Here is a 22,486-nt window from a genome sequence, read left to right as displayed (position 1 = left end):
CCTTTAAGCACGACATGGCCGCCACCGGCCGGCCTGCTCCCGCCCTCTGCCGCATGCGCAGTGCGGGGCGCGCAAGATGGCGGCGGCGGCGGCGCTGTGCCGGGCCTTCGGGGCGCTCGCGGTGTCGGCACCTCGTGCGGCCGTCGCCCGGGCCCTTCTGCCGCCGCCGCCGTTTCCTCCCGGCGGGGCTCTGGCGGCCGCCCGGCGCGGGCTGTGCGGCTCCACGCCGCTCTGCACCACGGACCCCATGTGGAAGTGCCGCGTCAAGTACACGGTGCGGCCCGTGGGCATGAAGAAGACGGGCGGCCGCGATCACACAGGTGGGAGGGCTAGGCCAGGGGACGGCGGGAGGGACGGCCGAGGGGGCGCGGCTGGAACCGCTCTCCCGGCCCGCAGGGCGCATCCGAGTGCGGGGCATCGGCGGGGGACACAAACGGCGGTACCGCATGATCGACTTCCAGCGGCTGCGGTACGACGAGGGCACTGAGAAGGTCATCGCCGTCCGATACGACCCTTGCAGGCGAGTGCTGGGTCGGGCGTGCTTCGTCTGCAGCACACGGACTGCGGGGAGCTGAGGGAACAGGGGCTGTTCGGTCTGGATAAGAGGCGGCTCAGGGCAGACCTCGTGGCTCTGCAGTGACCCGAAAGAAGGCTGTGTGAGGCGGGGTCGGCCTCTGCTCGCAGGGAACGGCCGTAGGACGAGAGGGGGTGGCCTCACGTTGTGCCAGGGGAGGTTCGGGTTGGCTGCTAGGAACAATTCCTTCTCCAGAAGTGATTCTGCACTGACACAGCTGCCCAGGGAGCGGTGGGGTCACCTGGAGGAGTCCCAGAGCCATGGGATGTGGCACTGAGGGACGTGGGCAGTGGCACGGTGGGGTTGAACTGGGTGACCTTAGTGGGCTTTTCTGGAACTAATGATTCTGTGGTTATGGGCTGACAGATAGACTTTGTGTCCTCTGTTTTTTTCCAACCTTAATGAGCCTGTGATTCCACGTGCAGGTCAGCTGACATTGCCCTGGTAGCTGGTGGCAATCAGAAGCGCTGGATCATCGCCACAGAGAACATGCAGCCCGGGGACCTGATCAAGAACTCCTCCCACATTGGAAGGATGGCAGGTGTGTCCCCAACCCCAAGCCAGCCCTGCCTGCAGCCTGTGAGTTGCCTCGCTCCAGCTCACAGCTTTGCCTTGCAGTGTTGGCCAAGGAAGGGGACGCCTACCCGCTGGGAGCCCTGCCTGTGGGCACGCTCATCTGCAACTTGGAGAGCCACCCTGGGAAGGGAGCGCAGTACATCCGGGCTGCCGGTGCGTCACACAGGGGGTTGCTGTCTTCTCCCTGCATTTGGGTGCAACACAGCCCTCTAAAGGGGTGGAACAGTGCTTCCTGATGATGCCCCCGAGGCTTCTTCCTCAGAAAGAGGTGGCAGTGGCTTTAGGGCTTTGTCCCACTGCTCAGCACAGCTGCCTCCTCTCACCTGCTGCAGGGACCTGCGGAGTGTTGCTGAGGAAGGTAAACGGGACGGCCATCGTGCAGCTGCCCTCCAAGAGACACATGCAGGTGGGGGAGCCGTGCCGTCCCCATCCTGACAACCCGGGTGCCAGCAAGGAGGCTCACAGCTCTTTTCCATCCTCCAGGTGCTGGAGACCTGCGTGGCCACAGTGGGCCGCGTGTCCAACGTCGACCACAACAAGCGGGTGATCGGAAAGGCCGGCCGCAACCGCTGGCTGGGCAAGCGCCCGCACACAGGCTTATGGCATCGCAAGGGCGGCTGGGCTGGCCGTAAGATCAAGCCGCTGCCACCCATGAAGAGCTACGTCAACTTGCCCCGCATCACAACACAGTAGTGAGGCCAGGGCCAATAAAACGTTCTGCACACCAGCACTGTTATGTTACCGCTGCCCTTCCTGAGTGGGAGAGATGGGTGCTGGGCCAGACTGGCTGTAGCTGTCTGGAGCCTTGGTGGGCTTGGGGCCCCACAAAATCAGGTAGTCAGACGCTCTCCTGCCTGGACACTTAGAATCATAGAGTCTTATGAGTGGAAAGGGACACTTAAAGGCCATCTATTCCAACTCCCCTGCAATCTACAGCTCAACCAGGTGCTCAGAGCCCCATCCAATCCAACCTTGAGTATTTCCAAGGCTGGAACTTCCACCACAGCTCTGGGCAACCTGGCCCATTCACCACCCCTATAAAAAAAAATCTTTTTTCCTTGCATCCAGTCTAAACCTCTTTTTTTAGTTTGAAACCATATTTCCTTTGTCCTATCACATTGTCCTAAAGCTGAAGAGTCTTTCCCCTCCTTTCTTACACCCCCTAGTCAGGTACTGAAAAGCTGCTTTTAGGTCTCACAGAGCCTTCCCTTTTCCAGGCTGCACAGCCCAGCTCTCAGCCTGTCCTCACAGGGAGGTGTTCCATCCCTGGATCATTTTTGCAGCTCTCCTCTGCACACTCTCTGACAGCTCCATGTCTCTCCTGTACTGAGCACTCCCCATCTGGCCACAGTGCTCCAGATGAGGTCTCAGAGCAGAGGGGCAGATCCCCTCCCTCACCCTGCTGGCCACACTGCTTTGGATGCAGCCCAGGATGTGGTTGGCTCTTTGGGCTGTGAGGGCACAGTGCTGGCTTACATCCAGCTGTCATCCACCACTATTGCTGGGTCTTTTTCAGCACGGCTATGCTCCATTCTTATATCCTCATTTTGTACCGATAGTCAGGGTTGCCACAGCCCAAGAACAAGACCTTGCACTTGGCTTTGCTGAACCTCGTGGGCTTCTCCTGGGCCCCACTGCTCAGCCTGTCTAGTTCTCTGTGATGGCATCCCATCCCTTGGGTGTGTTCACCACACCACACAGCTCAGTGTCACCTGCAAACTGCCGAGGGCACTCTCGATCCCACTGACTCCATGTCACTGATGTTAAAGGTGGCAGATATTGACCCCCGAGGGACCCTGATTGGCACTGATCTTCATCTGGACACTGAGCCGCTGAGACCAGTTCCTCATCCATTGAATGGTTATCTTTCCAACTTGGAGAGAAGGATGTTATGGAGGACAGCATCAGTGGCCTTACTGACATGCAGCTGGATGACATCAGTGGCTCTCCTAATGCAGGCCTCTGATGCAGAAGGCGTCTAGGTCGGCCAGGTAGGACCTGCCCTAGGCGAATCCTTCCCGTAGGACGGACTGGTTGGAAGGTGCTCCAAGGCACCTCCTCGGTCCTACCGCCAGGCACGGTCCGGCAGCCCCGCCTCCCAGCCAGCCGTCACAGAACAGGACCGATGCAGCAGCCGAGCCGACGAGGCGCTTCCGAGGACTCTCGGCCCCGCTCGGCTCCCGTCGGCACAGCCCGCCGCGCACGCCCCAGCCCCCCCGCCCATCCGGAAGCGGCGCCTAGCCGGGCTGGGACGGCGGCCGCAGACCATCCGGTGGCGGCGGGGCGATCGCGCCCCCTGGCGGGCGGGCGGACACGCCGCGCCGCTCCCCGCGTCCCTCGGCGCTCCCCGCAGCGCCGTCCGGCAGCATGGTGAACGAGAGGCCCGAGGGCGGGCTGCTGGTGCAGCTGGGCCCCCAGCTGCAGGCCTACCCGCAGGAGCTGCTGCGGCAGCGGCGCGGCCCCGACGGCGCCCCGGAGTACCTGGTGCGGTGGCGCGTGGTCGGCGCGGAGGAGCGGGCGGCGGGCGGCGGCGGCGGCGGCTCCACCTCCACCGCAGGGCTCCGCTCGGAGAGCGTGGCCATGTGGCTGTCGGCGGAGGAGGTCCGCGCCGGCTGCCCGGCGCTGCTGGGCGAGGGGCAGCGGGCGGGGCCGCGGGCGGAGGAGGAGAGGGCGCCCGGCCCGCCGCCCGCGGCGCCGGACGAGGCGTCGCTGCTGGAGATGAAGGCCGACGTCGGGAGCCTGGTGCGGCGAGCCGGCCGGCAGCTGGCCGGCGGCGGGGCCCCCGCGTCCTCCGTCCTCCACACCGTCCGCGTGCTGAGCGCGTACGCCGGCATCGGCGCGCTGGCGGGCGCCTTCGAGGAGACGGGAGCCCTCGAGCTGCTGACGGAGATGCTGTGCCACGAGGAGAAGGCGATCTGCCGCGGCGCCGGCGAGATGCTGAGGGCTCTGGCTTCGCACGACGCAGGTGGGGCTGCCGCCGAGGGCGCCGCTCCTTCGGTAGGGCGGGGGCTCGGGGAGCGGGGCCTTGCGGGGCCGTTGGCTCTGCCATCGTCGGCGTGGAGCCTCTCCTGGGGCCGCACTGAGCGGAGGCTGATCCTGCCCGAGGCTCTCATCAGAGAGGAGCTGCCGTGGCTCGGAGGTGCCTGATGTGTTGGGTTATCCTGAGCAACAAAGCCGATCCTTGCCTGCTGCAGTCAGGCTGATTGGTGCAGCGAGGTGTGAGGGTTCTCTGTTAGAGAGCCTAAATGTTTTCTGTTGTTGTTGCAGGGAGCTGGGCTCATGTACTTCTGTCTCTGAGCCAGCAGGATGGCATCGAGCAGCACATGGATTTTGACAGCTGTTACACCTTGCTGGAGCTGTTTGCTGAGACAACATCCTCTGAAGAGCACTGCGTGTCCTTTGAGGGCATTCATCTTCCTCAGGTAGTGACAGTGGGCAGCAGGCCAGGACTTGGCATTGTAAGGGCTGGCGCAGGGTCTGGGCCTGGCTCGAGGCTGAGGTGCAGTGAGGAAGCAGGAGGAGAGCCTGTCTGTGGGCAGGGTGGGCTGAGGGGAGCTGTGTTGCTGCCCGCTGGTGCACAGGCATTGCAGAGCTGTGAATGAGCTGGTGAGGGAGTGAGGTGCTTGGCCAGCTGCGGTCTGACAGCCCTGCCTGTTGCAGATCCCCGGGAAGCAGCTGTTCGCCCTGGTGAAGCGCTACCTGTGCGTCACTTCTCTCCTGGACAAGCTCAACAGTGGCGAGGAGCAGAGCGAGGAGCGGCAGAAGAGCAGCCGTGTGAAGCAGGAGTTTGAGTTCAGCATGGCTATGGCAAACCTCATCTTGGAGCTGGTGCACGTGATGGGCTGGGACCACAGCCACAAACCGGAGCCACCATCCCAGCAGGAGACGAAGCCTCGCACCTCCCGCTCCATCTTCCAGCACCAGCCCACATCCTCCAGTGCTGCTCCAGCAGCCCCTGCTCCTGCACCAAATGAGCCCAGCACCTTTAAGACACGCTCGGCCTTCCCAAGCCGCAGCAGCTATGTGGAGTATGTGCAGGCAAACCTGATGCACGGCATGCGGGTGCGCATGCTGGAGGACTATGAACAGGTCGGCGCAGGTGATGAGGGTGAATTTCGTCAGAGTAATGATGGCACGCCGCCTGTGCAGGTATCTGCTGCTGGGAGGATGGGGCTGTTGGGGGACATTGTGTGGTATGGAAAATACCTTAGCCTTGTGTGGGAGCAGCGGGGCTTGCCATGCATTTCCTCAGTCATGTGTGGTTTTGGCTCTCCTCTGCAGGTGTACTGGTATGCCTCGGGCTGCACGTACTGGGTTCACTGGCACATGGTGGAGATCATTGGCTCTTCTGGGCAGGAGGAGCATGAGGGCCGAGAGAAGGTGTCCGCTCTGAGATACAGCCACAAGCTGGTAGCAGGTAAGCATCAGGCCAGGTGGACACGCAGCTTATTCTCAGATCCAGGTCTAGGGGGAATAATTTGGCACAACAGGTGCCTAGTTGTGGCCCCAAGAGGCTTCAGAGAAGACTGCAGTCCCCACCTGCCCCACTCCAGGGCTCTGCTTCCAGCTCTGCTCCCTGCCTCTTGCTGCCCTCTTATCACCTCCCTGTCCCTCACTGGGACGGATCGGGGAGGTCCTCACTGTGGGAGTGAGGGCTGTGCAGCAAAGGATGGCTCTGCGGAGGGAAGCTGACGGTGCCTTTCCTCTCTCTGCTGTCCTGCAGCTGCACAGCCGCTTTTCTCCAAGCCCCCGGGGGGGCTGTACTCGCTGCCTTACCTGGGGGAGCGGCCGAGCAGAGCCGCAGCGACCCTGAGCCGCGCTGAGTGGTGGGAGCTGCTCTTCTTTGTGAAGAAGCTGGAAGCGCAGGAGCAGGAGGAGATCGTCCGACTCATCCAGCGGGAGCGCGCTGAGCAGGTGTGGGCCGGAGCGGCTCGGGGAAGGCCGAGGGAGCGGGCGCGCGGTGCTGGGGAAGGGTCTGGGGCTCTGTGTCGGTGCAGCGCCTCTGTCTGGTTGGACCCGGGCCGTCCCAGGGGCGCGGGGTCCGTCGTGTGTCCGTGCGGGTTGACGTATCTCCATCCATGCAGCTGTCGGAGCCGGCCGAGGACGCCCTGCTGCAGCTGCCGGTCCCTGCGGAGCTGGCCCAGAAGGTGCTGCAGGACCTGGAGAAGCGGCTTCGGGGCAGCGCTCAGAGCGAGCTGCGCGGCTCCCGTGTGTACGCCGAGCACGTGGGGAGTGCGGCCGAGCAGCGCGGCGGGGGCGGTGCCACGGCGTGCTCAGAAGGCGATGAGCCCGGAACTGTGCCGGCCGAGGTGGCCAAGGAAGAGCTTTCCGCAGCCGCGGCCCTCAGGTCGGATTCCCAGCTGTTCCGTGAGCTCCTGGAGAGGGAAGGGCTGCGCTTCTCGCGGGCGGCGGAGCGGAGCGAAGGTGAGGGCCCGACCGAGGGAGGCTGCGGGCGCGGGAGGTGGCCCGGGGGAGGAGGCCGGCGGGTGCCGGGGCTGCGGGCCCATCTCTGGGAGCTGCCTCGGGTGCTGCTGGCGATGTCGCAGCCTCCCTCCCTCCTGCAGCGTGGGGCGGCAGCGAGGGCGGCTGCCTGGCCGAGGTGCGGCGCGTGGCGGACGCGATCCTGCGTGGTGACTGCGAGGCGGAGCTGCGCGCGGCCGGGCTGCGGCACGTGGTGAAGGTGCTGGAGGAGGACCGGGAGCAGGAGCGGCACTGCAGCGAGGCCCAGGGCGGGCCGGGGACCAGGTGCGGGGCTGAGAGGGGCGGCTCTCGCGTCTCTGTGCCCCAGGTGGGCTCGCGTGGGGCGATCCGAGCGCGGTGGGGTGGCGTGGGCAGGAGAAGGCGGCTCTGGGGGTCCCTGCTGAGGTGCCCTCGGCCACGCAGGGAGAAGCTGGTGAAGGCGGTGGTGGAGCTGCTGGGCGCTGAGGAGGCCGAGTCGTGCCTGGCGGCGCTGGTGCTGCGGCTGGTGGCGCTGCTGATGGAGAGGTGTGAGTGGTGCGTGCCCTTCGCCACAGAGGGAGGTGTGCGGGCGGTGCTGGCCTGCATGCGGCAGCACGCGGCCTCGGCCCTGGTGCAGCAGGCCGGCCTGGCGGTGAGTGCGTGCGGGAGCTCAGGGGTTGGCGGGGCCCGCTTTGGTGCCCGCCGCCTGCTGAGCCGCTGCGGGCCATGCAGGCCCTGAAGGTGCTGGTGGGAGCCGGAGGTGCCGGTGGAAAGCCGTCGATGCTGAGCCACGCCGACGCGCAGATGATGCGGGAGATCTTTGCCAGCATCGGCTCTGCCTGCGGCGAGGGCTCACCCGGCCTGCTGGCTGCCATCCCCGCTGCCATCCGTGCCATGCAGGGCGTGCCAGGGTAGGGACGGGGCTGGGCGAGTCCTGGGGAGCTGCGCAGCTGGGGAGGAAGGCGCCCACACGGCCGCATCCCCGCAGGGGCTCCTCGGGCGTGCAGAACGGGCTGCTGGTGGTGAGGATGCTGGTGGATGGGCACCGAGGCCTGGCGGAACAGCTGGTGGGCTGTGACCTCCATGTGGTGCTGCAGAGCTGCTGGCGGGCCGGGCAGGACGCCGGCTGCCCCAACGCCATGCTGGCCCTGGGCGTCATCAACCGCCTGGCGGAGCACCGGCTGTCCTGCAGCCCTGAGATGCCAGGTACTGCGCAGGCGGCCCTCCGTGCCACGGCCCCGCAGGCGGGGGCTGAGGATCCCATCCTATGCTGCCTGTCCCACAGGCACCGAGGCCCTGCTGCTGGAGGCGAGGGAGGCACGGGTGCCCGCAGGCGGCCTATGGGATGGCGCGCTGCCCGAGGACGTGGTGGTGGCCCTGGAACGGCAGCTCTGTGGCGTGGCCGCCATGCCTGCGGGTGAGGCATCCCGGCAGCTGCAGGAGCGCCAGTGCTTCCATCCGCTGCTGCGCAGCCTCGAGCTGCCGGGGGTGGAGAAGGCCATGGGGCTGCGGATCCTCAGGTGGGGCTCGGTCAGAGTGTGGGAGCCCAGGGCAGGGCCGCCTCGTGCCCCAACCTGAGCGTCGCCGTGTGTCATACAGAATCCTGAGCGTGTTCCTGGACGGTTACCGGGAGGATGCGCTGCCCTGGCATGAGTGCGTGGAGCCGTGCCTGTCCTTCCTGAGCGCCCACAGCAGCGACCGTGAGGTGAGAGGGCCGCGGTGCTCCCGGGGGCAGGGAGGGCTGTGCTGCGTGCCGCCGGCTCAACACCGCCGTGTTCCCACAGGTGGTGCAGGAGGCGGTGGGCTTCCTGCACCGCCTGGCTACCACCAGCAAAGACTGCGCTGTGGGGATGTGCCGTGCAGGTGCCCGTGAGGCTGTGGCCAAAGCCCTGGACAAGCACGGCCCGGCCCTGCCGCTGGCACCGGCCCTGCTAGAGCTGGTGAGCGACTGCGAGAGGCACGCCGCGCTCTACAAGAAGCTGACGGGCAGCATCTTGGCCGGCTGCATCCAGGTGGGCTGGGTATCCAAGCTACCCGGCTTGGGGTGAAGGATGCGGCCCCCACTGACGGCATGGCCCCGTCCCCATCCCCAGGTGGTGCTGGGGCAGATTGAGGAGCACCGCCGCATCCAGCGGCCCATCAGTGTCCCCTTCTTTGACATCTTTCTGCGCAACCTGTGCCGAGGTGAGCGCGAGTGGGAGCCGGGCCCCGTGCCGGTGTGCGTCCCAGCAACAGCTGGAGGCTGCGTGTGCTCTCCCTGCAGGCTCCAGCGTGGAGGTGAAGGAGGACAAGTGCTGGGAGAAGGTGCAGGTCTCCTCCAACCCGCACCGCGCCAGCAAGCTGACGGACAGGAACCCCAAGACCTACTGGGAGTCGAACGGCAGCACCGGCTCCCACTACATCACCATCCACATGCAGTGCGGGGTGGTGGTCAGGTAGGGCTGTGCGGGGAGGAGATGGCTGCGGGGCTCCACGCGTGCTGTCCCTGAGGCCCCCCGCTCGGGCTGCTGGACGTGGGTGGGGGCTGCGGGGCAGCTCTGTGTTTGCCTCGCCGCAGGGAGATGAGCATGCTGGTGGCCAGCGAGGACTCGAGCTACATGCCGGCCCGCGTGGTGGTGCTGGGAGGGGACAGCCCCGCTGATGTCCGTACGGAGCTGAACGCAGTGAGTTGCACCGGTGCTGCTGGGCCGTGAGGTGATCCCGGCCGTGGCTGCACAAGGGCTGACCGGGAGTGCGAGGGTGGCTGCTCTCACTGCCCGCGCTGAGAGCTGCCGTGTGCCCGCAGGTGACCGTCCTGCCCTCGGCCAGCAGGGTGGTGCTGCTGGAGAACATGACGCGTTTCTGGCCCGTCATCCAGATCCGGGTGAAGCGGTGCCAGCAGGTGGGAGCTGCGGCCAGCCTGGGGCATGGCAGTGGGTGTCAGGGGTGCACCGGGAGCTCAGGGTTGTGCTTTTCCATAGGGTGGCATCGACACGCGTGTGCGTGGCATCGAGGTGCTGGGGCCCAAGCCCACCTTGTGGCCCATCTTCAAGGAGCAGCTGTGCCGGCGCACGTTCCTCTTCTGCAGTGCTCGGGCGCACGCCTGGTGCCAGGAGATCCACCAGGATCGGGGACAGCTGCTGCAGCTCTTTGGCAAGTGAGTGGTGCGTGGGCTGTGCTGTCTGTCCCTGGGGTCCCGAGGCGGCAGGGGTGGTGCAGGCAGCCCGCGGGGGCACCGTGGGGCTGAGTCCTGCCCTGGGAGGAGTGGGGCTGCGGCAGTCTCCCGCCTGCTGAGGGGCGGGGCTGGGAGCGATCCCCGTCGCCCCCTGGCCTGGCGAGGCGGTTCCGTGTGCGGTCGGTGGGCGTTTGGTGCTGTCCCGTGCTGCCCCCTGTCCGTTTCAGGCTGAACCGGGCATTACAGCACGAGCAAGACTTCGCCGACCGCTTCCTTCCCGATAACGAGGCGGCCCGAGCCCTGGGCAGGGCGTGCTGGGAGGCCCTGGTGACCCCCGTGGTGCAGAGCATCACCAGCCCAGGTACCGCCGTCCTCCCGGACCCTCCCCGCAGTGCCCGAGGCTCCCCCTGAGTCTCTGCGTCCCGGCAGACTCGAGCGGCATCAGCCCCCTGGCCTGGCTGCTGGGCGAGTACCTGGGGAGCGCAGAGCAGTCCCGCGGTGGCGCCTTCGGTTCCTGTGTGCGGCGCCTGACCCAGCTCCTGGTGCACGTGGACCCGGGCGCAGAGCCGGCGGAGGCGGCAGCGGCCGGTGAGCGCAGGGCCGCCTTCGTGCGGGGCCGGGCAAGGGGCGGCGGCGTGCGGGGCTGAGCCTCGGCCGTGCCTTGGCAGGCGGGAAGGAGGGCAGGAACAAGGAGGCGCCAGCCCGGGTGGCTGTGGCAGAGAAGTCTGGCTGCCTGCGGGACGCGGTGCGGTGCTGGCATGGCGTGGTGCAGCGGCAGGTAGGGCGCGGGGCTGTGGGTGCCGGCTGGGCCCGTGTCGGTCCCGCTGCAGCTCACCCCTCGGCCGTGCCCGCAGGTGCAGCAGTTCCTGGAGATGTCGGGGCAGGCACCGGACGTTGTGGAGCGGTACTGCGCGCTGTACCGGCGCCTGCGTGGTGCCACGGAGGAGCTCTTCGGGCAGCGGGCCGCCTTCGTGGCAGCCCTGGGCCAGGGCGTCGCCGGGGCTCTGCAGCGACTCTCCTTCCTGACCGCCCTGCATGTGAGTCCAGGGCCCAGTGTGGCCCTTGCCGGCGCCTGTGCCCAGCTGCAGGCACACAGCCCGGGTGTGCTCGCTGCCTGGGCCGGGTCACCGTGTCCCCTTCCGAGTGCCCCGGGGCTCCCTGTGGTCCCTGGGTCCCCACTGCGGCCGCCCCGTGCCCACGTGTCCATTCCCGTTCCTGCACAGGTGAGCGAGCGGTTCGCCCGCTACCTGGACAGGAAGGTGCAGGAGCTGCACGGGGCCACGGGCAGCACGGGGCAGCTGCAGCAGATCCTGGAGCCCTTCGTCATCTTTGGTGGCCTGGAGTTCGCCCACACCTTCGAGCACTTCTACCAGTGAGTGCACTGCCCCTGCTGTGCCTTGGGGAGGGAAGGGCCACGGGACCGCGGGGCTCCATGGCCCTGCAGGGGCCTGTCCTGGCTGTGGTGGGGCCGGCAGCCGCATGGCTGAGGCAGCCTTTACCCATGGCTGTGGCAGGCTGTACCTGGGGGACCGGCTGCTGTCACGGGGGCCGTCCTGGCTGGAAGGGGCCGTGGTGGAGCAGATGGGGCCGTGCTTCCCCCGCCGCTTCCCCCAGGAGATGCTGAGCAACCTGGCAGAGTCGGAGGAGCTGCGGCGGCTCTTCCGCCTCTTCCGGCTGCAGGAGCGAGACCGGCGGCTGCTGGAGTGTGGCCTGGGTGCAGAGAGCCCCAAGGCTGAGGTGAGGGGCAGAGGGCTGGGGCCGGGGGCTGCCCCGTTCTGGCGGGGTCCCAGGCCCGTCCTGAGCCGCCCTCCGTCCCCAGGCTCCAGGGGAGGCCTCCACAGCAGATACACTGGAGGTGGAGGTGCTGGTGCTGTCCCCACGCTGCTGGCCTATGTCCCCGCTGTGCTTCATGGAGGAGCCCCGGAGGTTCTTCCCGGCGGCGCTGAGCTCCCTGCTGGATGAGTTCACAGCCTTCTGGCAGCACAGTGAGTGTGGTGGATGTGGGGTCAGGGCTCTCAGCCAGCAGTGCGGGGGCACCGGGAGCGCCTGCGAGGCTGACGCTGCCCTGGCAGGCCAGAGCCGGCTGGGCTGGGGGTGTGCGAGGCCCCGGTGGCTGCAGTGGACGTGGCTGGGCCACGCTGAGCTGTGCTTTGGAGACTGCGTCCTCCACGTGTCCACGCTGCAGATGTACATCCTGCTGCGCTTCAACAGCACTGAGGTAGGAGCCGGGGCCGTGGGGCCGGAGGGACGTGGCTGGTGCTGCCTTCTGGGGGGGCTTTCAGCAGTGTTTGTGGCAGGGATGTTCCTGCCTGGCCATCGCTCTCCGTTCCTCTGTAGGAGGTGGCAGTGGAGGCTCTGCTGCAGGCGACGGGGCTCCCTGCCGAGCTGGTGCACCAGGCCCTGGTCCCGCTGACCCACGGTGATGGCATCCTGGTGCAGAGCTGCACGCAGGGGGGTGAGTGTGGGGCTGGGTATCCCTGGGGCAGTGCTGGCCTGGCCCCACTGGTTGCCTCCTGGGGCTCCTTCAGGGACCAGCTCGGGGCCTGGCTGACCGTGGGCCGGGTGCAGCTCCAGGTGCCCTGCGGCTGAACCGGGCGGCCCTGGCCCATGCCTCTGGCCGCCAGCTGAGGCTGCTGCCCCGGCAGAGGTACCTGCGGGCAGAGAGGGCTGAGAGCAGTGCCTTGGAGTGGAAAAGGAATGTCCTCTGCTGCCTCATCACCCGCATCCTCAAGGCGGAAAAGCAGCTGCACATCGATAACCTGGTGTTTAAGGTACAGAGGCTGAAGGTTTGAGGGGCAGAGAGGGGCTGCCAGGTGATGAGTGAAGAGTGATGCGTTCTTGTGCTGCTGCAGGTGATCGATGCCTGTGAGAAGGGTGAGCTGGGGCCAGGCCTGCAGTTCCTGAGCTTCTGCTGTCACAGTGTGGACGTGCTGTCCTGTGTCCTGCACCTGCTGAACCAGGGCTACCTCCGGCGCCAGGATGAGAGGCCTCATGTCCTGGAGTACGTCTCTGCTGAGCCCCCACCAGCCCTATCCCAGGCCCAGGCCCAGGTTGCCTTCCAGACTGTAGAGATCAAGACAGCAGCAAACCCAGCCTCTGCTGAAAGGAGACAGACATTCTCCACCTTTCGGTAGAGAAGGACTGAGCTGGCAGGGCATGAGCTGAGCCCAGTCCATCACTTCTGGTGGACTTGGGGCTTTAGTGGGAATAAACAAGCTTGGCTGCACATCTGCTAACGTGTCGAGAGCTGCAGCTGACCCTGGGCTTGCGAGGAGAGATGTTACCCTCAGCCCTACCTACTGGAGGAGCAGTAGGAGCCAACCTGTCTTTGCATTGTTGCCCTCAGGCACAGAGGGAACTACACAGCCCTGCCATAATGGTACCAGCATTAATTTATTAAAATTAATCCTGAAAAGTAACCGTACAATAAATTTAAAAAAAATAGAATCTTGTAAAAAAAAAAAAAAAAAAAAAAGAAAAAAAAAAACCAACAAAAATCCAGGTGCCCCCATGCTATACCTCCAGCTGGCAGCACTGTGGGGCAGGGCTGGCCAGGACATGGACGTGACAGTGGCAGCAGCACTGGGGCTGCACAGGGACAGGGGAACTGCTGAGGCTCAGCCCCATGGGGCAGGCCCGGCAGCTTGGTCTGGTGAAGGGCAGGTGTGGGGGCCCTGCTCAGCACTGGCCCCCACCCTGCACAGCTCTGCTCTGGCTCCAGCGCTGGGATACTGCCCAGGCCCAGCCCAGCTGGGGCCCTGGCAGCTGCAGAGCTGGGGGAGAGGGGACCCAAAGCTCAGTCAGGCTCGTGGCCGGTGCCAGCCCTTGTCCCAGGCTGCTGTGGGGGGCAGGGGAGGCAGATGGCGTGGTGCCCTGGCTGGTAGCGGAGGATGCATGGACCCAGTCTCAGCGGCCTCACCTTCATGGATCTTGGCTCACAGGGAGTGGTGTGGGTGTGGTGTTCCCTCTTCAGGGCCATGGAACAGGGGCATGGGAGCACCTCTGTCTCTGTGCCTCCTCCCATAAACCCTCCACAGCTCTGCTTCAGGACTGCACCGCATCTCACACGCTCTTTGAGTAGCCGAAGATGCCCACGGGGAGGTACTTGACGTGTGTTGGCCACTGTGCTGCCAGCTGGAAAAACTTCACATCGTTCCATTCCACCCCATCTATAGAGACTGACAGGAGATAGCGCAGTAAGGCACAGCCCTACCCTGGGCAGCCAGGGCTGCCTGGCTGGGTGTCCTTAGAGGCTAATGTCTGTCCTCACCTCGCAGCATGGTGTTCTGGTGCTTGGCTGTGCAGATGAGGCGTGTGATCCCTTCGATGACTTGGCTTTTGGGTTCTAGGTCCTTCTCTTTTGGTTTCTTGCTCAGGAACATCACTGAGGGCCAGAGACACAATGCCAGTGTTAGCAGGTACCCACTGGGCAGTGGGTGGCAGCCCTCACCCCAGGGAAGGCTGCCTCCTCTCAGCCTGCCCTCCCACTGCCTTTGGTGCAACTGGCTGTGGCCCCGCACAGCAGAGCACCCCAGGATGGGTTTGGGAGTTACCTTTCTTGTTCTTCTCCTTGGTAACCACAGTCATGGCCATAGTGCTGGGTGGCACCAGCTCCCCGACGCCGGGGATGCGGCTGACCTGGAGCGAGCGGAAGTTGCTCTTGAGTGTGTTCTTGATGCCCGTCTCCCGCTTCTCGCCCTCCTTCTTCCTATCCAGCCCTTGTGTTGTCCAGTAGTCCACCTGCAGGCCCATCACCTCCACGCCAGGGCTCAGAGACCTGGAAAAGATGGGCAGCACCCCATGGCCCAGCTGCAGCCTGCCCTGGGAGCACACTGGCCCCATAACCCTAGTATGCAGCAGCCTGGCCAGAGAGCACCTCCAAGTCTCCTGCGCCAGCCCCAGTTCCTTACCCAGCACCTGAGAGGCCGCTGCTGACAGATGGGGAGGGTGGTGGGGTGCTCACAGTCTCCTTGCCATAGGGGGATGCACTGCCAGCAGCTGGCACTGAGCTCAGCAGCGAAGGGGTGCAGGCTGTGGCATCATCTGAGTCCACTGCAGAGGAAACGAGGGGTTCAGGGGGACACTGACGGGACCTCACCATGGTGAGGCACAAACGGGGGGCTCACAGGAACTCACCAGAGGCACTGAAGGACTGCTCCACCAGGCCCACCTTCACAACCTACAAGGAGAGACAAGTCAGATGGTCCCCAGTGCTGGTACCAGCAGGGCTGCGCACTGCCCCTTCTCCCCCTGGAGCCCAGCTGCCTGCTGGCTCCTCAACACACTTACCCCTACAAAGGGTATGAACTTCTGGCAGGAATCCTCATCAGGGCTGCACAAGGAAGAGAGGCTGGTGAGGGGCTGGGCACGCCTGCCATGCTGGCCAACCTAGTAGTCCTGGGACCCCCACGCCGGCAGGGGCCAATGCTGGCTCCTGGCCACCAGGACCCTCTTTCTCTGCCCTCCCTCCCATGGGACTCCCTGTCCCCGACATGGCAGCACAGGGCACACTACACAAGGAGGCAAGGAGTTGGCTCCTCTGGTGCTGGGAGAGGCTGGCATGCGGGAGGGCAGCCCTGCCCCGTTTTGGGGCCATGGCTCCTCTGCACAGCACAGGGGGTGGACGCACATAGGAGGGGGGAGGGAGGGCCAGGCAGCGGCACAGCAAGCACAAGCCAATACCTGATATAAAAATCAAAATAGAGACTTCTCTTCCTTGGGTGCCAGAAACCAAGAGAAGGGAGAGGTGAGAGTGCAGCCGGAACACGAGCGTCAACCCCCGGGCAGCACAGCGCTGGCTGGCGGCCCTCAGCCCAGCCCAGGTGGTCAGACCCCATTGCTAGGGTTGCCACAGCCCCCAGTTGCTACAGAGGGGTTAGGGGGCAGCAGGTGGCCTTGCTCAGCTCATCCCCCATCTCCCTCAGCCCTGTCCCAGGCACAACCCACACTGGGGCTGCACAAGGCACCCCCAGGCCACGCTCACCTCTTCTGCTTGTAGGTCAGCATGGCCTCGGAGATGGGCAGCTGGTGAGACAGGCTGGCTCCAGCAATGAACTGGGCAACGCGGCCCGCAATGTCCACAGTGTCTGCAGGCAGAGGGAGCAGTGAGGGCCCTGGGGACAGCTGGGCACCACCAGCCCCAGCAGCCCCACTCCTTACCTGCAGTGGGGGGCTCAGCCCTGCTGAACAGCTCCCGCCACGCTGTGTCCAGGAACAGAGTGCTGTACTTGTTATCCACCGAAGCCAGGTACTTGGCGAGAGGGTGAGAGCCTGTGTGGGGAGAAGAGCATTGTTGGCTCTGGGCAGGGGAGCACAGCATGGTGGAGGGCATCCCGGTGGCCAGTCGAGTGGCAGCTCTCACCCAGTGGCACCAGCAGGAAACGAAGGTAGTTGAGCCAGTCAGGCGTCTTGCTGGCCAGCTGTTCCACGAAGAACCGAAGGACAACACTCAGGTAGCTCTGGTCCCCTGCCACAACTACCTTCACTGGGGGGGGCATGTGGGAGTTACAGTTACAGCTGCCGAAGGGAGAAGAAAAGAGACTGTGACGGACTCCCGTTACGTGCCTAGCACCAGAGCCCTGCTGCTGCCTATTAACAGCTCACGTGGGCTGGAATCTCCTGCTCTCCCCCAGGCCTACACCGGCTCCTATAGCTGCACCCACAGCTCCAGTATCCCACTGAGCCCCAAGGGAACCCAGCGCCCTTCCTGGCAGCCAGAGGGAGCTGCCAGACCAAGCCCAAGCTATACTCACTATCGCTGGATACGGGAGACGGTGGTGTTGAAGGCCGCCTGGATGTCTGCCACTGAGCAGGTGGAAACGACCAGCTGCTTGTGCGCCTGGAGCTGCTCGCTCACATACTGCCAAGGGAGAGGACTTTGGATAAGCACCTGCCCGGGCCCCACTCCCCTTTGGGATGGAGCACAGCACATCCTGGGCTGAGCACTCAAGCATCCCCACATCAGGACAAGAGGCAGAGCGTGGACATGCAGCATGCCTCGACCCAAGGAGTTTTTCTTCTGCCACAAAGCCTGCCTTGGAAACTGTGCTGCTTCCTCTCCCCAGAGCCCAGTGCCAGCAGGGGGAGTGCAGCACCTCACCTGGGGTATCCAACAAAGCCCTGAGCACTGTGGTATGAGCACAAACCAACTGCACAAGGCACGCAGTCTGTCCCTTCTGGGACTTCTCTGGGTGTCATGCTTTGAGGATCCAGCAACATCAGCATATAGCAGATGATGGAGGAAATGGACAGACTTAAGTATGTAGTTCAGTGCTGCAAATGCACTGTGTTCCCCAGGGATGGGCCACGCTCTGGGGAGAGGAGGGCACAGCTGGCCAAGGTCCCTGGACACCCTGCCACAGCTGAGACAAGCCTGTGGGACCCACACACATCCAAGCTCTCCCTCTGCCTCTACTCACCTGCCCCTGCCATTCAGCGACATTCACCAGCACAATGCTCTCTGGAAGCTGCTCATCTGAGACCAGGATCTGGTTCAGCTGATCATAAACAGATTTTCGGGGCACCTAGGACAACATCCCCACCAAGGTTAAACCCAGCAGGGTGCCCCAGCTGTGGGCAGCTGTGACAAAAGGCCCATCGGGGTTCTCAGCAGTCAGGTCACCATCAGGTGAGACGGCACCAGGCCTCACCTGGGTGCTGTGCCACGAGTCCGGGGAGCTCTCGCTGTCCAGGCTGCTGGTGCGGCCACTCTGTCCCTTGGAGCTCTGCCGGTCCTTCACTGAGGTGCTGCGGGGACGCCACAACTGCTTGCTCTCTGCCTTGCTGTGAGCAAGAAGCAGAAGACATGACACCGGGAAGGGGAGATGTCCCATCTCCACCACTGCCCTGCTCACTGCGGGGAGTCGGTGTGAGCTTTCTCAGCAATGGCCCCAGGCCCAGAGCCACCTTACCTGGGTGACACAGCACTGGGGAGCTCAGATTTGGTTCCAGGGCCCAGCTGGGCCAGCCTGTCCACGCTGCTCTCTCTGGTGGCAGCCTCAGGGGGGGCCAGCCGGGGACACGGCTCCTCTGCAGCCAGCTCCTGAGGGCCACACATGGTCATGTTGCGCACACCATGCTCCACATGCCCACGGGGACCCCAATCCAGGATAGATCCCACAGGAGAGCAAAGACTGCAGGGCGTCAGGGCTGCATCTCCTGCAGCCCTATCTCCCGCTCTCGCTCCAGCCGCACATGCTGAACTCACCACCACAGGGACCTCGGCTCCTGGCTCTTCCTGTGCTCTTGGCGCTCCTGGCTTCCGTTTTTCTGCTTCGCCCTGGGGGACAGGGAGCAGGATCAGAGCGGGATGGAGCACCCTGTGTGGGGAATGACTCATGCCTGCTGTGGGACCTCACGGAACACATGCCCCCATGCTCTGGGACAGCCCCAGAGGACGTCCCCCTGCCTTGCCTGGAAGGTCATCAATACCTGTCTGCCTGCACTGGGAGAAAGAAGAGGAAAGAAGGGAAGGAGCAGCCCCAGGCAGGCGCTGCTGGGAGGAGCGGTCTCAGAGGGAGCTGCAGGTACTGCGGGGATGCTGGGCTGGCCGGGGAGGGAAGGGACAGGAGGTGGTGGTGGTGGTGTAACTCACAGGGCTGCCCGACTCTTGGTCCTGCCCTTTCTGGCTGTGCAGACTGCCGATCTCAGTCTGGGAACCAGAATGAGAGACTCCCTCAAAGAAACGCCTGCAGAGAAACAGACAGACGGACGGACGGACAGACAGACGGGAGAGAAAAAGGCAGGAATAAGAGAGGAACAAAGTCACCGCGATCCCAGCACGCCCCCGCCAGCCTATCCCAAGCACAGAGCACTGCAAAGGGGTCCCTAGTGGGACACAGGGGCAGACACCCATGTGCTCAGCAGCCTGACCAAACGATGCTCGCTTCCAGTTTCCTGGAGGCTCTGCTGGCTGCAACATTGTGGGCACAGCTGTTAGGACTTGGCCAGAGTTGCCATTGCTATCTGTTGTTCTCAACTGGATATACCTGCAACTTTCTGCGGGTTACATGCAGAATGCTCAGGCTTCTGAACATCTTGGCTGCTTCCCTTCAACACACCTCCTTATTTGTGTGCAGCACGCCACGCTTCCAGGAACAACAGTGTTTGCTGGGTTCTTTGCTTTCACTGCTCCTACAGTGGCATTTCAATGCAGTAAGCAATGGTCGCCACAACAGAGCAGCTCCTCAGCAGCAGTGTCTGTACACTGTCCTGGAGAAGTCCTGGCTGATTTCCCCTCACTAGCTCCATGACCAGCTCCTTCACAATGCAGTCATTTACAAGAGCAACAGATTTAGAGTCAGCTTTGTGCCCTGATGACCTCTTTTCCCCAGCTCACACAAGGATAACTGATGCCTCCTATTATTAGCACATTTCTGCTCTCTCCACCCCTCCAATGTCCACTACAGGATCTCAGGCACTGTCGCCACACTGTGCAGCCATTACTTTACCCTTGCCTTTTCTCAGCCAATGATTTGATCCATGCTGACTGCATTAAAAACACAAGCCACAAGAACTACAGGGAGTTTTCTCTCACACTCCTTTGTACTGTTCCAGTAATCCTACCAGGACACAGCACACCCTGATGTCACTGCCACCTCAACAAACAGGTGTTTTCATGCCTTGCTTTTTGTTAGGTTGGATGCCTCTGCATTGCACTGCATTGCATACTTTTGGTCTAGCTTTCAGCACCCCCTTAAAAAGGGGCTGTTTCCCCCTTGCCCCAACCAAGCTGTGCCCGTCTGTCCTTCCTCTGGCTTGCAATCCAGCAGCTTTCATCACTACAGGATGTATCACACTCAGCACGGAGCTCTCCTGCAATCCTCAGCTTTCCTTGCTCTGCAATGTAGAGGCTCTCCTGCTGGTTCATACCAGAGACAGATCCTCAGCAGGTTCAGCTTTATGTAAGCTTTCTGCACGGCCTTTCTGTTCCCAAGGAACTACCACCTCACCCCATCCACATTCTCAGAACCTAAGGAGACATTTGCTCCTTTGCTTTTGGTCTTCAGACAAAGGTGGGAATGCTCTGCAGGGCATCAGAAACACACAGCCTATATATGGCTCTCATTTCTACTCAAAAAAAGTACAGAGCCTTTAACAGGAATTCAAAGAGATCCACACTCAGCACTACCAGAAACTGAGACAACAGAAAGCAAACCAAGCTAGGGACACTGAATGGGCTGAAAAGCAGCCCATGGCATAACAGGGTTCCCTACCAGAAAGAGCAAACGCCCAAGGAAGGCCGTAAGGTGCAAGCACAAACCAGCACTTGTCCCGGATGCTTTCCTAGAAAGCAGATGTCTGCAAGTAGGGATTTGCAGGGTCAGAGCCAGGTCTTACATTTAAACACTCTTAACAGACTTTCCTCACAGTTTACATAGTTTAAATAGTTACGTGTGCTAAGTGCTATCTGACCAAAAGGAGAGCTTCCCTTTTCTTTCACTGCACCTTTGTTTCTTTAAAGCCTTGGGAGAGAGCCCACATGAAATTCCTTTTAGAGATCCAAGCAGACCACCTATGCAGGTCCCTCCTGCCCACACATCTGCCATCTTCTTACAACAGCTTGTAGATTTGAGAGATATGACCACTGTTCCTCTTCCTTCCCCAGTGCCTCGAAGTGCTTCCTGAATCCAGCAGTTTTCTCTTCACACATCTTGCCTACGCAGACCAAGCCTGCTACCCTGCTGAGTACCTTCAGCAGGGATTCAAACTACTCCAAACAAGATTTAAACACTTCACTATAGAAACAACAAGGACAAGTAATCTTGGCTTGGCTAGAAGAGACCTGGGGCACTGTGAAGCAGCCAAGCAGAAGGAAGATAGAAGGCAACTTTGTCACTAAAGGACAGCACAGAAACAGAACAGCCAGGAGCAGAGAGGCCAGCTGAATGCAGAACACGTGGGAGAAAAGCCTGGTTCCATTGCATGGTCCACTGGAGACCTCTGTGCCAAAGTCAGCAGTGTTTGGGAGGGCAAGATAAGCCACAAGGTACACAAGGAGACCAAGTCAGATGAGGAACATCACTGATGGTTGCTAGCCACACACCTCTGGCTGGAACACTGCATGCAGACCCCACAGAGACACAGGAACCAGCCCTAGCAGTCATGAGACAATGCACTCAAAAGACAGGCATGCTTTGGTATGAGAAATTGAGACGGTCAGGACTGTTAGCAGAAAGATATCAGAGCTGGGAACAGCAGGGGCTTAGATCAAGGAGAAACTCTTCCAGCAGATCAGGAACAGTGTCAGATGCTGGACTGGGAGGAAATTAAATGAAACTAAATATGAACTAACAAAATTTCAATAGGCAGTTTTGAGGTGGTTTTTAAACAGGATATGAAAGGGATGAGCTCAGATGTGTCAAGAGAAGGTGGCAATGGGAACAGAGAGGGGACAATGCCTGCATTAGTCCAAGCAACAGAAAAGCATCAGAAAGCATTCCTCCAGGCTCCATGGACTGTGTTGTTGGCCTGTGGCTTTCTGTGATCCTTACCTCAAGGTGGGCTTGGGTGTACTGTGCACACTCTCGTTGTCCTCAATTTCTGGGCCACTGTCACTGTTGTTGCACTCTTCCAGGCTGTCATAGAGCAAGCCCAGGTCTTCTTCCACCTCCTGGGTCTGGTCTACAGGGTCAGAATCCAGGACCTGCGGGATCAAGCCCAGAGGGCAATGAAGAGATACAGAGTTACCTCCACTCCAGACAAGGCATGTGCAGGCTCCCTCCTAGCAGCGCTGCAGCTCTGACCTCAGGGGGCCAAATCTAGCCTGCAGAAGGAGCAAGTGACATTGTCACTGGCCACAGGAGATTGCCACGAGCATGACATCTGAAGGAATCTCAGGCAGCCACAGCCCCTGGAGTTCAGACACCTTGGCAGAGCTCCACTAGCAGTGCCATGAGCTCACAGCAGGCTCACAGCCTAGGCCAGCTACCCAAATGCTGATACTAGGCTGCTCTTAGTGATGAGCAGGTTGAACGCAGTCCCTGCAATGCCATTTCCTGGTACACAGCCAGTGTATGACAGCACTCTTCCAAGCATGGCCACTCCCCCCAACAAGAACTTTTGGAAGGTGTCTTGGATTTGATCATTAGGCTCAGAGCTGCCTTCTTGCAGAAGAAAGCTTTGTCCAAGCCCCAGTCTGTGCCATATCTCACAACACCTTTGGGAATACTCCAGAGTGGCTGCAGCTCACGCCTCACACCTCCAGCACCTCTGATATCTACACATCTGCAAAGAGATGCTGCCAGGTGGGTCAGCCTTTCTGCTTCTTACCTCCTCTGTCACTTTAAACCTCTTCAGCAAAGCCACAAACTTCTGCTTGAAGTTTGGTTGCTAAAACAAAACAAAGGAGAGAAATAAAGATCAGCAAAACTATCAAAACAAGTTTCACGATGTTTAATGCACAGCCCCCAGTCTTTAATAGGCCACTGGTACTTTTCTGGGTCTATAGGCCCATGCTCAGCTGCAATCTCCCTTCCTCCTTAAACTTGTTGCTGGATTTGGACTAACTCTGGACTGCACAGGAAGTTGCTGTATATGAGCACAACTGAGGGTGCTCGTAAAGATTCTGACTTTCTTTGCTACAGGATGAAATAGCACTTCCTCTCCATTTAAATCCCCTTCTCCCAGGACACCTCTTTGAGGAATGCTGCTTTCAGTCAAGAGAATAAGGGGAACAAACTCAGTGAGAAGGCACCCAGGGATCTGCAGGGCTTATGCAGACAGGGACAAGGAAATGCCTGGAA

General features: G+C 62.0%; 3 protein-coding genes across 3 annotated transcripts in view; 2 read left to right on the top strand and 1 right to left on the bottom strand.

The window, feature by feature from the left end:
• Positions 1-76: 76 nt before the first annotated feature.
• MRPL2 (mitochondrial ribosomal protein L2) lies at positions 77-1,877 on the top strand. Its single transcript, XM_042813098.1, has 6 exons — positions 77-320; positions 397-520; positions 1,000-1,115; positions 1,193-1,303; positions 1,483-1,556; positions 1,634-1,877. Exons 1-6 carry the CDS (start codon positions 77-79, stop codon positions 1,841-1,843), a joined length of 879 nt encoding a protein of 292 aa, XP_042669032.1. The 3' UTR covers positions 1,844-1,877.
• Positions 1,878-3,502: 1,625 nt separating this feature from the next.
• On the top strand, positions 3,503-12,969 carry LOC122157447 (cullin-9-like). The gene is made up of 29 exons (XM_042813097.1): positions 3,503-4,115; positions 4,418-4,572; positions 4,811-5,299; positions 5,432-5,567; positions 5,874-6,064; positions 6,235-6,574; positions 6,715-6,895; positions 7,034-7,241; positions 7,322-7,500; positions 7,578-7,795; positions 7,875-8,109; positions 8,189-8,294; positions 8,374-8,601; positions 8,683-8,773; positions 8,853-9,024; positions 9,147-9,252; positions 9,375-9,470; positions 9,550-9,725; positions 9,971-10,104; positions 10,173-10,331; positions 10,412-10,521; positions 10,598-10,780; positions 10,967-11,115; positions 11,258-11,480; positions 11,563-11,728; positions 11,816-11,961; positions 12,081-12,198; positions 12,312-12,514; positions 12,596-12,969. The coding sequence occupies exons 1-29, from the start codon at positions 3,518-3,520 to the stop codon at positions 12,875-12,877; spliced, it is 5,778 nt and encodes a 1,925-aa protein (XP_042669031.1). The 5' UTR covers positions 3,503-3,517; the 3' UTR covers positions 12,878-12,969.
• A 181-nt stretch (positions 12,970-13,150) lies between these two features.
• Positions 13,151-22,486, bottom strand: part of LOC122157446 (phosphofurin acidic cluster sorting protein 1-like) — a 43,175-nt gene continuing 33,839 nt past the window's right edge. The window contains exons 8-24 of the mRNA XM_042813096.1: positions 22,014-22,073; positions 21,236-21,387; positions 18,337-18,430; positions 17,950-18,021; positions 17,654-17,784; positions 17,393-17,525; positions 17,162-17,266; positions 16,496-16,602; positions 16,105-16,259; positions 15,903-16,013; positions 15,727-15,829; positions 15,033-15,075; positions 14,880-14,922; positions 14,654-14,795; positions 14,297-14,520; positions 14,014-14,127; positions 13,151-13,921 (exon numbers count right to left, since the gene is read on the bottom strand). Of these exons, the coding sequence (XP_042669030.1) occupies positions 13,806-13,921; positions 14,014-14,127; positions 14,297-14,520; positions 14,654-14,795; positions 14,880-14,922; positions 15,033-15,075; positions 15,727-15,829; positions 15,903-16,013; positions 16,105-16,259; positions 16,496-16,602; positions 17,162-17,266; positions 17,393-17,525; positions 17,654-17,784; positions 17,950-18,021; positions 18,337-18,430; positions 21,236-21,387; positions 22,014-22,073 (1,905 nt within the window). The 3' untranslated portion in view covers positions 13,151-13,805. The remainder of the gene's footprint in view (positions 13,922-14,013; positions 14,128-14,296; positions 14,521-14,653; positions 14,796-14,879; positions 14,923-15,032; positions 15,076-15,726; positions 15,830-15,902; positions 16,014-16,104; positions 16,260-16,495; positions 16,603-17,161; positions 17,267-17,392; positions 17,526-17,653; positions 17,785-17,949; positions 18,022-18,336; positions 18,431-21,235; positions 21,388-22,013; positions 22,074-22,486) is intronic.

The sequence above is a fragment of the Centrocercus urophasianus genome, unplaced genomic scaffold, assembly GCF_019232065.1.
Source record: "Centrocercus urophasianus isolate 14NV4802_14NV808 unplaced genomic scaffold, USGS_Curo_1.0 seq_1378, whole genome shotgun sequence".
Taxonomy (NCBI): domain Eukaryota; kingdom Metazoa; phylum Chordata; class Aves; order Galliformes; family Phasianidae; genus Centrocercus; species Centrocercus urophasianus.
The sequence above is the reverse complement of the archived record's forward strand: the minus strand, read 5'-3'. Positions and strand labels throughout refer to the sequence as shown.

Bases quoted from the DNA above. Each gene is read 5' to 3' on its own strand.
- LOC122157447 (XM_042813097.1), top strand. From the start codon at position 3,518: ATGGTGAACGAGAGGCCCGAGGGCGGGCTGCTGGTGCAGCTGGGCCCC. The intron at 6,065-6,234 runs GTGTGGGCCGGA...CCATCCATGCAG, and splicing joins AGCGGGAGCGCGCTGAGCAG to CTGTCGGAGCCGGCCGAGGA. The intron at 11,116-11,257 runs GTGAGTGCACTG...TGGCTGTGGCAG, and splicing joins ACCTTCGAGCACTTCTACCA to GCTGTACCTGGGGGACCGGC.
- MRPL2 (XM_042813098.1), top strand. From the start codon at position 77: ATGGCGGCGGCGGCGGCGCTGTGCCGGGCCTTCGGGGCGCTCGCGGTG. The intron at 321-396 runs GTGGGAGGGCTA...CCCGGCCCGCAG, and splicing joins GGGCGGCCGCGATCACACAG to GGCGCATCCGAGTGCGGGGC. The intron at 1,304-1,482 runs GTGCGTCACACA...CACCTGCTGCAG, and splicing joins GCAGTACATCCGGGCTGCCG to GGACCTGCGGAGTGTTGCTG.